This window comes from Pavona decussata, unplaced genomic scaffold (genome assembly GCF_977016875.1).
Source record: "Pavona decussata unplaced genomic scaffold, jaPavDecu1.1 SCAFFOLD_219, whole genome shotgun sequence".
Taxonomy (NCBI): Eukaryota; Metazoa; Cnidaria; class Anthozoa; order Scleractinia; family Agariciidae; genus Pavona; species Pavona decussata.
In genome coordinates this window covers 1,617,930-1,632,500 of record NW_028145624.1, presented here as the reverse complement: position 1 = coordinate 1,632,500, position 14,571 = coordinate 1,617,930, and the positions used below count along the sequence as shown (strand labels likewise).

General features: G+C 38.2%; 1 protein-coding gene across 2 annotated transcripts in view; it reads right to left on the bottom strand.

The window, feature by feature from the left end:
- The window catches only part of LOC146459453 (electrogenic aspartate/glutamate antiporter SLC25A13, mitochondrial-like), a 166,984-nt gene that overhangs the window by 151,795 nt on the left and 618 nt on the right, over positions 1-14,571 (bottom strand). For both annotated transcript variants that reach the window (XR_014857905.1, XM_085089487.1), the window contains exons 3-12: positions 11,738-11,880; positions 11,468-11,583; positions 9,938-10,077; positions 7,920-8,063; positions 6,379-6,517; positions 5,213-5,247; positions 4,731-4,789; positions 3,023-3,104; positions 1,119-1,212; positions 664-816 (exon numbers count right to left, since the gene is read on the bottom strand). Coding sequence is in view for 1 of the 2 variants with exons in the window: in XM_085089487.1 (XP_084945613.1) it covers positions 664-816; positions 1,119-1,212; positions 3,023-3,104; positions 4,731-4,789; positions 5,213-5,247; positions 6,379-6,517; positions 7,920-8,063; positions 9,938-10,077; positions 11,468-11,583; positions 11,738-11,880 (1,105 nt within the window). In the remaining variant the exon portion in view is untranslated. The remainder of the gene's footprint in view (positions 1-663; positions 817-1,118; positions 1,213-3,022; positions 3,105-4,730; positions 4,790-5,212; positions 5,248-6,378; positions 6,518-7,919; positions 8,064-9,937; positions 10,078-11,467; positions 11,584-11,737; positions 11,881-14,571) is intronic.

Sequence of the window (14,571 nt, the reverse complement as noted above, 5' to 3'; positions counted from 1 at the left end):
ATTACTCAAACACCAACTACTTGAGACGACAAATTTATGCCGCAGCTTCTCTCTCGTGACGTCATCTTATTATCTTGGCAGCATCGAAAAGCGAGAAAAAGCAGTCGAAATGCTCAAGTTCTTCCCCTGCTTCTACCGAATATGGGTCTGATTTCAGTTCTAACGCGAGTGGTAGTTTTGAAGACAATGGGAATGATTCTCAGTGAAGCGAAGGGATAAGATGGCGTCATTCTACTCGGCCCAAGTCTTTGTGTGGTTCGCGGACATTTTTGAATTGAGTAATGGCGGCACTGAACCGAATGTGGCAATCACGCTTGAAATAATCGAGCTTCCCGTTGGAATTACAACTTAAAATTTGGCATGGGTAGTACTTTCCTCCTATACTTTCGAATACTGAAAATAAAAGGAAAGGTAAAATTTTGATCACAGTAGCACTTTAAAATACACCAATGAATCGTTAATTCTTATGTTGTGTATTAGAAGCTAAAAAAAAGCCCCTTTCCGAAGAGGGCCTACTCGACCTTCACAAACTGGTACCGAACACCTCTTTATCGTTTGAGGGCGATACGAACTCTTCCTATTCTCACTGGTATCATTTCAACTTTTGTTCTTTTTTTACTGAAGCTCTTGGCCCATGACCGCATCTTAGCTCCGCGTACTCACCTCTGTATAATCCACGTGGACCTTCATTTCTGATGACTTTAAAAAAGCAATCAAAGCTGTTGGCATAAACTCTCTCGTGCAGAAGCACTGCACGCTGGTTCTGCATGCGTGTCTTCACCAGATCGATCGGGTAAACTGCAGTCGCACCCGCCGCTGAAACACAAAACCAAAACAATTAATTTCAAACACTAGTCACCGTCTCAGCAATTCATAGTGTTCGTCTCAAATCTCACGCCGGGGCCCGCGTGCATCAAATAATCCCCAAATAAACGGGGCACTTATGTAGCTGTTCCTTGTGTGTAGGAGAAAATTAGTGTCCGATTCTGTGGATCACTCAGTCATGTAGCGCTTTTGTTTTGCAAGTTTATGGACCGAGCAGAAAAAAAGAACTCGACCAATATTTTCTCAATACGGACATCACTCTAGTTCAATAACATTTATTTAGCAAAGCCTACCTCCAGCTACAGCTCCTAATCCAAACCGATAAACCTGTTCTACAGCTTTCCACATTACCGATGATTCTTCGTCCTTGGCCTCCTCTACTATCATCTGGAATGACACAAGACAAACAAGGATTGTCCAAGGTTCTTGGTTTACCATCAGAATAAACGGCTCAGAAAAAACAAATGTACAGTGCACCACTAAAACGCATGACTAAATGAAACATATTAAACCAGCTTCTGTGGCGTTTGCAATTATTTATTTATTTTAGGGCCGGGTCAGTTGTTTTTTTGTTTTGTTTCGTTCTGCTCGGATTCGTCTGCTTAGCAGATAAAGGAATCTTCCACGTCCCACTCGAGCAAATTTTGTTTATTTTAAAATAACAATGACTGTCAACAAATTTGGTAAAAATAAGTGTGACCCCAGGTTTCAAAAACTTTCCAATTTCTTGAGGATTGTCAAACTTTTGCCAATCTTCAAAGAAGCCGAACTGCTTACTCGGAGGCGACCAAAATTTTGGCAAAGCAAACAAATTGGTTTTTCTTACCATTAGGCCCTCATTTACGTGAATTATTACGTCTTGAAAATTACGGTTAGAAGAACTTTCACGTTACAAGCGCGCATCATAAGGCGGCGCAAAATAATTCTTTTAGCTGGTCCTTCTGCCTGTTTTAGGGTGCGTTCGATTGACCCTATTTTGGAAGAGGAATACATACCATGATGTCCCTCGTAAGAGGTTTTTGGAGTTACTGGAGTACAAAATCACTCTTAAATTATCGTGTGTCAGCGAAAGTTGGCAGAAACGTCTTCCCAAATTTACTTAAAAAGAGAAATCTAACAGCTATTCCACTTAGTCTTATTCCGGAATACGGTCAATCGAACGCAACCTTAATGGCCAATTCGAAGGAACGTCAATGTTCAGTATACGCCACAAATTTTAGTAGCTTGGTTCCTGTGATAGGTCCAGAACAAATCTACCTGAAACAATTTGGACAATACCAATACTGATCCATGTCCCTAGGTCCAAGACCGATCACGACCGAGCGGGCCAGTGCTTAGGAACAACACAAACCAGACAAAAGAGTGCAAGAAAACCAAAAATGCGAAGCACGCCTAAACCCAAGCTGAACAAAGAATGCATGCTCATGCGATCAGTTATAAGCCAAAAACATTTGACGGTGAAGATAATGTTTTGGTTAGTCCTTTGTGCCAAGAAGTGGCAAGAACAATCATACGATAGGTTTACGATTGACGTTTACATCAATCAGTGGAGTTTTCACTTTTGGAAATGAAAACTTTTTTTGATGCGAGAAATACTAAAACTTGGAATTTGCTACGTTTTTCCAAAAATTGTCGCGTCAAATCAAAGAATGCACATAAAACTGGGCAGCTTTAAAGACCACAGTCATCACTTTGGTTCACAGTTTCCGTACAACTTCATGTCTCCATACAGCCACCCTGAGAAATAATTTACTTGCTATTGTACATAATTATATAGAGCTCGCTGATATGATAAGCCGGTCTTCCTAACCTCTATCTAGTTCTGCACGTGGCGACTTTGAACCTGAAAAACGTTTTTTAACATGTGTTTTTAGCACATATGAGTGTTCCTTTATTGGTTTTGATTACTTTTCTGGCGTTTTCTTGAAGTTTTTGGGAAATCCAGAAATCCAAGATGGCGGATCCAAAGCGGAAAACTAAATGGATCAGTAGTTTGGAGAAGAAAACAAACTGCTCATTGTGGAGACGTGGCCATTATGGACATCATTAACAAACGTGCAAAGGTCTGTATACTTGTAGATTGGCCACCATAGACGTGGATTGCAAAACTAAAATGGGAGAAGCCTACACACGGAAAATAAAAGAACAGGATTGCAAAAATTGGACAATGGAAAACAGAAGTAAAATTGAGTCAAACCTCTTCTATCCTCTCTGTTGAAAACACCCTGAATACGTCACGATGAGGAATAATCTGATGCACATCGGAAACTGTAACGCGCCTAAAACAAACAAAATGAAATTCAACTATAATACATTTTTGTCACTTAAGCTTGGTTTTCACTAGCGACGCAACCACAAGCACAAGCACAGGCATAAGAGCTTTATGTCACGTGAAACGAACGCGACGCAAGCACAAGCACAAGAAAAAGAAAAATTTTGATCCTTGTGCTTGTCCTTATGCTTACGTCGAGGCCGTTTTCAAGGTGAAATAAGCATTCTTATGCTTGCGCTTGTGCTTGCCTCGCTAGTGAAAACCAGGCTTTAACGTCTTTGCACCTTAATGGCTGTTATCATCAATCAACTCAAAAACACATTTAACCATAAACTTGCTCATAACTACTAGGTTTGGTTCACAATGGCGACGGAATCGGAAGCGTAGGGAACGTTCCATTCCAGTGTGAATAACATAAAACGGAGATGGAATCGCAATCGTAAACTCGACGAAACTGGAATAGCAAGGATCAGAACGTTCCCTTTTTCTTCCAATTCCGATTCTGATTCCATCGCTTGCGACCAAGTGTGAACTGCAAAAGAATCAACCAATCATGCTGCTCATTCCCTATCCCTTTACCCGATATTCAGTCCGGAAAACATGGCGGCCTTCCGCCATTTTTGAATTCCGTAACACGAAAGCCAGGCTTCCATTTCTGCTTCCGTCGTATTGATTCATACCAGGTCAGAAGATTCTTCTGATTTCGACTCCGATTCCAATATTCCGTCGCCAGTTAGAACAAGGCCTTAAAGAATTTAACTCTATTTGAATGACTGATGTCACAGTTTTCGTAATGTTACACACTCATAGGCTTTTGGAGAGAAACAGTTCTATTGTTAGATGCCATGCGACTATGAACTGGCCAATGAAATGCGTGCGCTTTGGCGGGAAAAATTCAGCTAAGCGATGTAGCGCGTCCAGTTTAAACGGTAGATACCTAAACCCTTATATCAAATTAAAACTAATAGAGCTGGCTATCAAACTATACCAAGAATTTTGAAATAAAATGAATTGTCAAATTTTTCACGACCTCTAAATGCGAGCGTCCGAATCACCTTTTTAAAGATACAAGTCAAAGCGAATTTTGTTTTTCACTAATTTAATTTGCTTCTCAATTTCCGGACCCAAAGCGCTAAAAAACGGTGTCTGCGTTTTGCCATATTCAATCGGAATGAAAAGGTATAGGACATTTTCGAAATAGGATGAAAAAATTTGGAGTGATCGTACAAAAATCACTCTCGGAGAAAAAATATTTCGAAAGAAAAAATTCGCAGACACGTTGTTGTTGTTTATATGTTAAACTAGCGACTGTCCAAATTTGAAGGCAAATAAACAAATTCCCTTTGAGTTTTAGCTCTTTGAAGGGGGTCCTTTAAGTGAAAAAATTGATTCGAGAAAACAGCCCTAAAAATTCGGCAATTCATTTTATTTCAAAATTCTTGGTTTAGTTTGATAGCCAACTCTATAAGCTTTAATTTGATATAAGGGTGTAAGTATCTACAGTTTAAACCGGACGCGCTACATCGCTTGGACGCGAGACACCTTCCTTTCAGTTTGAAGGTGTAATGTAACCTTAACAATACAGACGGTTAGACGAGGGAGTTGTTTGGACATTCAGAATGGCGTTACCTACCCCCTTCTACGTTCCAAGTCACACAGATGAAAAAGAATGTCAACAACAAGAGGTGTAATCTGTAACAAACCAAACACAAATTGGATTATTTTATTTTGATAGATGCCCAGAGAGAAACTCAAATTAGTACACTTGCTAATTTTAAGACCACTGAATGGTCTTAAAATTAGCAAGTTATCTTTTTTCCTGGGTGGCGATCCATCTTTTTTGGTTTTTCCCTAACTTCAGAAAATGAGCATGTTTCATTTATTTCAATGTTGGCTTCAAATGGCATTATTAAGCCATCCGCATAAATGTCAATTAAACACTTTCCCGCCAACAGTTCCTAATTACCACCTGAACAACAGCATCAATAACTCTAAAAAATTCATAATAATACATTATACAGCCATGAACCAAAAATAGTTTGGTACACTCAGTCATTACATTATTACATCAAGAAATGTTTTAACATCAGTAATTTATATATTGCCTGTACATACCTCAGAATCAGCCTTGGCTTCACGCAATATGTCCACTAAAATGAATACAAGCAACACATGTGTTAAATTAAATTTGTAAATTTGTATAAAACATAATTCCATGATCATGAGATGAGATTTCATGAGATGATCAAATGCGATTACAGTATGGGAACACTCTCAAGATTGAATCGGAATTTGGAAATGTTGCTGTATTGTATGCTGTGAATTGAAGCCAGTTATCAAAAGGGTTTCCAAAGGGCTTCAACTCCCCTCCCCACCCACCCCTAAAAAGCACCACACTTTTCTTGATAAGACATTTTCACATGAAAGTTCAAATACTTAACAATTATTCACTGAAGTGGAGATGAATAGTGGTGGATATTTACCGAGCTGCGTACATGTATATACAACTAACAATATCCTGACAAATGGTAAGAAATTTTAAAATCTCCACACCACCCAAATAGCGGTAAGCAATTTCTTAAATCGTAGAAAGTTCCACCTCACTTTCTAGCAAACAAATAAAACTTTTGGTGTTGCTCCAGTGTCATTTCTTCAATTGTTGTGTGCAAACTAATTTGTCCTATTGTTGAAACCATGCTGCAAAACATTTGACATTTCATTGTTTACATTGTAATTACAGTGTTCGACAGTTTTTGTAAACTTTGATTTTTCACCTTAGAATATGAGGTTAGAAATATTAAATAACTGTACCATTAAACAATGTTACAGTGCGACGCGCCTTACCGTGGCCACCCAACAAACCTTTTTTCCAAGTTAGACAATCAGGATACGCAAATTTGATTAACGGTCACGTGCAAGGCAAGTGACACAACAACGAATTATTGAAAAGATGTCGTTTTGTATTTTAAGGCTAACTTGTAAAAAAAAAAGTTGATTGGGTGGCCACAGTAAGGCGCGTCGCACTGTAAACCAAACTTTGTTGCCGTTTTTATGTTTTTGGGAACAGCCTCCTCATTTATTGAAATAATTTCCCCTTCAGAAACCGAAGCGAAATGGGAAGCCACTTTGTTTTTCTTCAGCTGCTCGGAGGTGAATAGTACTTTACTAATCACCTTCTAGTTAACCAATCAGAACGTACATAAAGCATTATTCACTTGTGTGGTATATACTACATGTATATAATCTCCTGTCAAATTATTATTTGGCTGCTTTACATGTACCTTTACTTAATTCCTTGAAGCGACTTCCTTTTGCAGCTTTCACTGCCATATTGTGCAGAACTTGTACATGGTCTAACATGATATTGAAGGCTCTGTAATAACCATAACTAACACGATGGCCACCCTCTCCACTAGCAGCCTACAAAAGAAGAGGAACGTTTCTTTGGGAAACAACACGTATTAAGGACGGTGCCTACTAATAAAGAAGTATTTTTGTGTGGTTCATGACTATGCAGGAAACAGATCTTAGTGAGGGTTGTTAAAATCCAAAAAGAAAACTGGGGGCCACCATGCATTTTTTAGAGATAATTAAGCAACAGTTATTCTCAAAAACAGTAAAATACAAAGCAATGTATGGCGTTTTCTTTCCAAATTGAAGCTTTACTATCTCTGAAAAATGCATGGTTACCCCAAAATTTTTTTCTGCTTTCTCCGCATGATAATTATTTTTAAACCATGCAAAAATATCCCTCTATTACTATGCACCACCTGAAGGAAACTCAAGAATCTTGAGATGCGCACAACGTATGTGCAGTAATAAAAGTAGGCACCATTTAATGGTATTATTTTGCCAGAGAGGTTTTCAGACACAAAAGTGATAAAGAATTGAAAATTTTACCCCATACTTTTTCTAAAAAAATGTACATGTAGGTACTGAGATTCTGGCAGATAATGTTCTAGGGTTTAAGATAAACATGAAATGGATATTCATTCTTTAAATAAATTATATCAAAAGGGTATAAAGAAGTTACAGCTTTATTCTGTTTTCTTTCAATGCCCAAAGTTTTTAAACACTCTTAGTTCTGAGATCACTAGTTCCACATTTGCTAACATTTCTAGTGTCCTTCAAAAAGAAGAACTATTAATTTTAAACATACAATTTGTTTTCTGATCTTTTACCTCTTGCTGATCATTTACTCTGACTTGTATTTTGGGAGGAGACCTGCCAGTAAGTTCATATTAGCCTCGTGGTTTTATTTAGGTTTCCTGGCCATTTCAACTCAAAAACCTGTGTTTTGTACTGTATTTTGTAATATGTGTAGTTTGGCAAAAAAACTAATAATAAAATAAAATAACACCACACCTGGTAAAATTGTACAAGTACCAATCCCCTCCCTCCCCTAGGAATGTAAAACTTGGTCACTCCAAGAGCAGTCATGTATGAGAGGTCAAGAAATACTGTAGATGTTTTACAATACCTTTAGAAGGTATGCTATACTATAATCATTTGGAGTTGTTATAACAGAATAACCTTGTAGCTTAATGTACTGTACATGTATAATCCTGGATTTCTTGCAAATGCAAGCATGGTGTGTAGCGTGAAACAAAATATAAACATATATTTGTATTTTTCGGTATCATATTTAGTTTGTACATGTAACATGTATTGTAAATTCATGGTATAATGTGTATTATATTGTACTGTTAATTCTATTCATATAAATATTAATGAAATACAAAAAAAAAAAAAGAAACAGCAGCTTTATTCTACATTGCACACATACATACAGTGTCATTATGCAAAAGACATTCATTCTTACTGTAAGAAGGTAATTTCTGACAAATGGAGACAGTCTGTGGCCTCTTAGAACTTTCATGATTTCCGCAAATTTGACAGCTGTTATCTCTCCATCAGGCATTTTACTTTGGAAGAATGCTTGACGCTGATACTCTTTTTCCAAATCCTGTTAAAACAAAAAGACATTAAGGCTAGAAAAAGATATATGTGGCATATCAACAGAATTTTAAAGAAGATTAATAATATTTATTTTGCTTTGGTGTGTGTAAAGCCATCTGGTGGAGTCTCTCTGGGGCTGAGCTACGTGTAGTACATCATATTAATTTTTACCACCAGTTAAATATAACCATAGAGAGCTATGATCAATTTTGTGACAATCATGTCAGGCTCATGTTGAATTATACTGTATGTCATTATTGTGGTTATGCACCTATCATCAGCCATCCCCTGCCCAAGGACCAAGGAAGGACCCCAGGCAATGGAGGGGACGTTGTAAAGTTCCCCCTCAAAAGTGCTAATTTCTGCCCTTGGAAGGGGACATAATAGAACAATCAAAGTGAAGAAATTACCCCTCCTAGAGAGTCACTACTGAAAAAATTGTGAACTTCATAGCCAGGCTCATGGTCAACATCATCTTTATACCACATATCACAATGGATCGTTGAATGGATTTGTATGACAAAACCTGACCTTAAAATAATGGCATTGATGAGCTCTTCAGAGCATGCGGCACAAGATCAGCCCAGGAAACTTTGTGTGCAGAAGTCTGTTTGCTCTTCATTTACAACAACTACAACATGGCTTCTTGATTCACGAAGGGCCCCAACAAGAGGGCTTTTTATTAGACCCCTCTACCCCTCTGGAAATCACAATAATCTTGAAACTTTCCGTTAAATTTTTTGCCATTCAGATCCCCCACCCATCCAGAATTTTCATTCTCCTTGATGGGGGAAAGGGGTAGACTAGTCCTTTTCTGGAACCACACAATCATGTTTTGATGCACCTATCAGCAGCTTTCCCATAGGGGGGGGGGGGGGGGGGGTGGACCTCAGGCAAGTAGACCTTTTTAAGAGGACTTATAGGGAGATTTAATTGATAATTTGCCTGGCCAGGAGGAGAAATAAGAAAGGTTTGGTTTTCCCGTACCTTGCTCTGTAAGGAAAGTATAGGGCGGGGGATCTACAGTATAGATAATGTCTGGAACTATACATTATTAATGAATGGACAGGTTAGGCTAGGGATGGCACTGGAAGGCTTTACTCTGGCTCCTGGTACCCTAATCTCGTACCCAGATCTTCTCATTCTTTGGCAGAAAACATCTGGTGAAATCTGTTTTTATGTGTCAGGAATGTAACACACAGCACAACCCTGCATGCTAACCCAGATGATTTCTCCGAAGACAAACATCTGGGTACGAGATTACCTGGTACCCATGAGTGTCACCCATCAGCTGGGAACAGAGATGCCTTATGGCTAAATGAATCTCCATGTCTAACACTGAATGTGAAGAAAGGGGTTTTGAGGTGTCAGGTTGGTTGCAAATGGACAGCCATTTGAGACTCAGGGAACACACTGGTGCTAGGAAGCAACAGGCGCAGATGCATTCTAAGAGTGTGAATGACATTGCCTGTGCGATCAGAATGAACAAAGGATTATGCCCCTCAAGGACATACCAGTCAGAAAAGCAGTGACTTATTTGCAAAAGGACCAATAGCAAAGGTTCAAAAATCTTTTCACATATCAATAACAGTAAATAGAACTTACATGTATACTCAAAGTGACTTGAGTTTGTTTCAATAACACTACTCAAAGGCATCGAAATTCAGACTTCTTATGTTTGTTTCATATTCAATTTTACTTCCTAAAAGGTAAATTGATTTCCTGGACTTCCATCACTGGACTAAAGTCGATTGTGATATTGCACAACCCAGTCATCTCTCCAGGTAAGTGCTTGTTATTTGCCACTTCCAGGAACAACCTTTCATCAAAACTACATATTTGTTGGACCATGTTACCACCATCGTGTGTACATTTACTTACCTGAAGCAGATGTGAGAAGTCATCAAATCGAACATGATCCTTCTTGTCAGCGCCAAAGTACATCCTCACAAACTCTGTGTCAAAGTTGAATTCTATTTTGTTGAAGAAAGTCGTCTTCTTGATAACATTTTCAAATTCATCTGGAAAAAATATCACAGAAAACAAAAACTTTCAATGAGGTTTCAAAAAAATAAGACTAACTTTTTTAAAACAGAGTAGTACTCCATAATTTACATATACATGTACATGTAGAACTGATATTAATACACAAGATGCCAGTCAGCAAACTTTAATGAACAAACCAAGACAGGCATTAAATGCAAGACAAATGCAACACTGTAAATCCTGAACACTCAAAGAAATTCCACAACTCATGTGGGATTACATTTTAGTCACTGTCAAACTGTCACTTGCTGGTCATGATCTTTACTGTCATTATACACTTAATGTATGGTCCCGTGGGAAACAGTTAGTTTTGTTTTCCCGAGAGTCCTGATGTTTCCTGAGACGAAGTCGAGGTCCTGGCAAACAAGTTGGTTGCGAGATTGTAGCTCAATACAACATCTGAATCAAAACTTAATGGCCATAGTATCTCCTCAGAAAACAATGGTACATATACCAGGGTTTGCAAATTTTATTGATGAGTGGAGTCAGGGTGAATTCAGCTTCACAAATTTTGGAGTCATTTTGGAATATTTGGAGTCAAGTATCACAACAAAAAAAAAACAGTTTTATTAATATTCCTAAACAAGTTTCCCACACTGTTACACTATTATAGTGTCTCCTGGCTTAGTACATTATATACTAAATCAATAATACGACAAACAACAACATGTGAAAATGCCAAAAAGAGAATGCCAAAAACTAGGATTTCTGATGTTCAGGCATGCTTTGTGAGCGTTGACTGTTGGAAATTGATGGATCCACCACTTGCAAATGGATTTTTTTCTCTTTGCTTTCTCGCAAACAGTGCAAACCATTTTCTCCTTTTCCTCATCATAGTGTAACCACGGAAATTCTTTCTTTCATTCTTGGCAAAATCTTTGTTTTGGCACTTTTTTCAGTGGTCCCTTCGTTCGTTAATTAAGAATGACATTTTCAGACTTTCCAGCACGCGGTCCTGGCATGTATATACTATTGCGAGGGATACACGAAGTAGCTGTGGCAATCCGCTGACCCGGAAAGCTTAAATCCATGATGGCGGTCATCGAGTAAACTTTGATCGTAATTTGCCCTCTTCCTGTTTTGTCGTGCAGTATATTTCTTTAATTTAGATGATTTAATAAAGGTTAACAACATTTTCAATTAATGAAAATTGTATTTGATGCAAAAAAGGTCAGGAGAAAACTTTGTTTGCTACCAAAAATTTCTGGAGTCGTAGTGACTCCCTCCATAATGTCAGTGGAGTCATCTGAAAAATCTTGGCATAAAATACGCCAAATTTGGCATATTTGCGAACCCTGATATACATATCTAGACCATGATTGAAGGTAGAACTTTACACGTATAACCAATTGTACATGCACATACCAAATGTGACAGATCCTTTGCCATCTAAATCAAAAAGCTGAAAAACAAGCTTGTGTTGTGCACCAAGGTCACAGAGTAAAGCCTCAAATGCCAGGAATTCACTGAAGGATATCAACCTGTGAAAGAATTATTCAAATGAAAATCAGTTAAATAACCACTACCAAACAACACAGTGAAAAGAGCTTTAAAGTCAGTGGACAACAATTTTCCCTGATCATTACTGGCTCTTACAGGATAACACAATTCCTGCATCGTAGAAATCACACATACCCATCCTTTGTTTGGTCAACACATCCTGCCAGAAGACTTAAAGTTGTTTTATTGTAGTCTTCAATTTTCTGCATGCCCAGGTAGTCTCGGATGAGATTCTCGGGAGTCATGTATGTTTCTCCATCCTTTTCAACTGTTGCGTACTACAAAGAGGGACATAAAGTATCTTACACTGAATGTAATTTCAAATTTACCCAGACTTTTCCTAATGACTCACCCCATGGAAGGTCATTGGAAATTCCTAGGGCGGGGGGGGAGGATCCTAAAGCCAAAATTTTAGAAGCAAATTATGAAGCTAAAGTGGGATTTCCTGGGGGGAGGGGGGTGCAAAACAAAAAATTTTCCATGGGGGGAGTATGGATATTTTCTGGAACTGTACAGTGGATGAAAATTAATGCTTTTAAAAAGATATGTAACACAATCACGTTTTCATATGAAAGAAAGACAGTTGCAGTGACATTAGCAATGAGAGGAAGTACCTGAAAAAAATTCAGGAATTAAACCCATGAATTTACGATATTGGTGCAGTGCTTTCACCAACTGTGTTATCAAGCACTAGCCCATTCAAATGTTCATGATTCATAGCATTGAGACAACTGCATGTACAAGTAACATTGTATAGTATATATAGTTGGCGGCATGTAGTGTTACTTTAAACACTCATTGCAGGAAAAAAGGTTTTAGCAAGAGAGGTGTCCATGCAGGCATTCTACTTGTTTGTTTCAGAAATTAATCAAAGGGTCAGAAAATAAATAAACCCCTTTCCAGCTTCCTGGTATATTGGATGATTATACCCACAGCTTTAAGATTGTCCTCAAAATATCACGGTTGTCCAAGAAACAAACTGTTTACTTTTTGGCTTTTTGGTATATCAGCCTTGGGCTGATATACCAGCCATCTCAAGGGATTTATTTACTAAATACCATCCCTAAAATTCCCCTCGCAACAACTCTTACCAGGCTAAAAATATTCCATCACATTTAATCCATTGTGCATGTGCCATACATTGACATTCCAATCCTAGCAGTATACAGGATGTTTGTCCCATGAACCTAGTTCAACAGTCTTAGCTCCCACAAGTCTCCTATAGCTCAGTGGTAGAGCATCCAAACTAGTAATCGGAAGGTCTTAGGTTCGACTCCTGATAGGAGCACTCAGATTTCCTTTTTCCGAGTTTGCTTGTGTCATTCAATGAATAATTAACAATTATTCCATGAGCGCGCGTTGGATATGAGATGGTAAATAGCCAACGAGGCGCGAAGCGCAGAGTTGGCTATAACTAATCCCCTATCCAACAAGCGCGAATGGAATAATTGTTTTATTAAATTCTCCGCGTTTGGACATTGCTGTTGAAGTTTACCCAATTTTTATATTTTAAGAAAAATTTCTTTCAAATTTAAACGACCGGATGTTGAGGCAACCTCCGACCAAAGCGCGCGAAACCTAATGATCACATGACGCGTGCAGCGCTTTGCAAACGGAGTTGAATGAAAAATCGAAAGCGAAGAAAATCAGACACAGTCAGACATCTAAAATTCAAGAAACGTTTAAATGTACGAATTATAACCTTTCTGAGACTAGCATTCAAGTGCTTTTGAAGTTCCAGCTCATGAAGAAGCGTAATAGTTGTGCACATTTGAGCAAATGTTCTGCTGTGTGGTGCCGAGCGAAGGAAGAGATCAGGGCAAGGACGGCTTTTATCATGCTGAACCGAATTCCTCGCGGACGATTTAAAACACTTCAGGCACGTCCAAAAGTACGAGGTACAACCTCACTGAGACAAGCATTCAGTGCAAGTTTTTAAACTTCAAGCTTATTTGAGAAGCGTAAGAGCTGTGCACATTAGTGCAAATGTTTTGCTGAGTGGTGCCGAGCGACGGAAACAAACATTGTGGCCGCCGCTCGTACGGATTTCATAAATGAACCATCTGAAGTCCTCGTAAATTCGTAAAAACATAAAGGGCAGGCATGAAGCTCTTCCTGAGAAATTTCTTCAATTGGCTTTAACCTCTTACCGCCAGGATTTGCAAGCCATCCTGAAATTTTTGAAGGTAACCGGTTGTTATTGTTGTTGTTATGTGATCTAAAAAATCGTAAAATCTTGCAATTTTGAAGATTTTGAAGGAAACTTCAGAGATACGTACCATTAAATAGTGTCATGCCGAACTTTGTGGTTTTATATTGAGATGGCATTGTTTGGTATTTCTTTCTTTTCTTTTCCTTTTTTTCTACATTTTTCCGAAGAAACATTTGTTTCCCACCGAAAAAAAATTTAGCTTAGCGACAGCTGGGGCTTTCGTTTTCCATATAAGGTCAAACTACGGTATATGAGCTGATAACCCAGATTTAGTGAACCAATCAGAACGCTAGAAATGCAATATCAGAGGCTGAGAATTTAATAATACACCATTCTCAACTCTTGTTTTGCAGTTAAGTTAGTCGTACCTTAAAATGGCAGTCGCACTAGCACCCTTAAATTCCTTACATTAAATGAAAAACTTGTTTGTATTTTCAGAATCCTCATAAAATTATGTTTAAGCTGTGATAATTGCATAGTTTTTGGCTTGATCTGTGTTATATTTTGATCTCAGAGAAAATGGCCTAAAAACTCGGGTACCACCTTAAGCCTTAACATTGTAAGCCGGTGAATATGATCATATTCAATTCTTTTTTGTTACACAAGATCACCACTGTACTTAGAGTCAAGAAATGGTGGAATCTCTTGAAAACACAATTCGACAAGTAATACTGCTTTTAGAGTTCACCAATAAACACTATCAGTCAGATTTAGCTTCTACGAAATGCTAAGCTTAAGCTTAATTTTAATTTGCAAA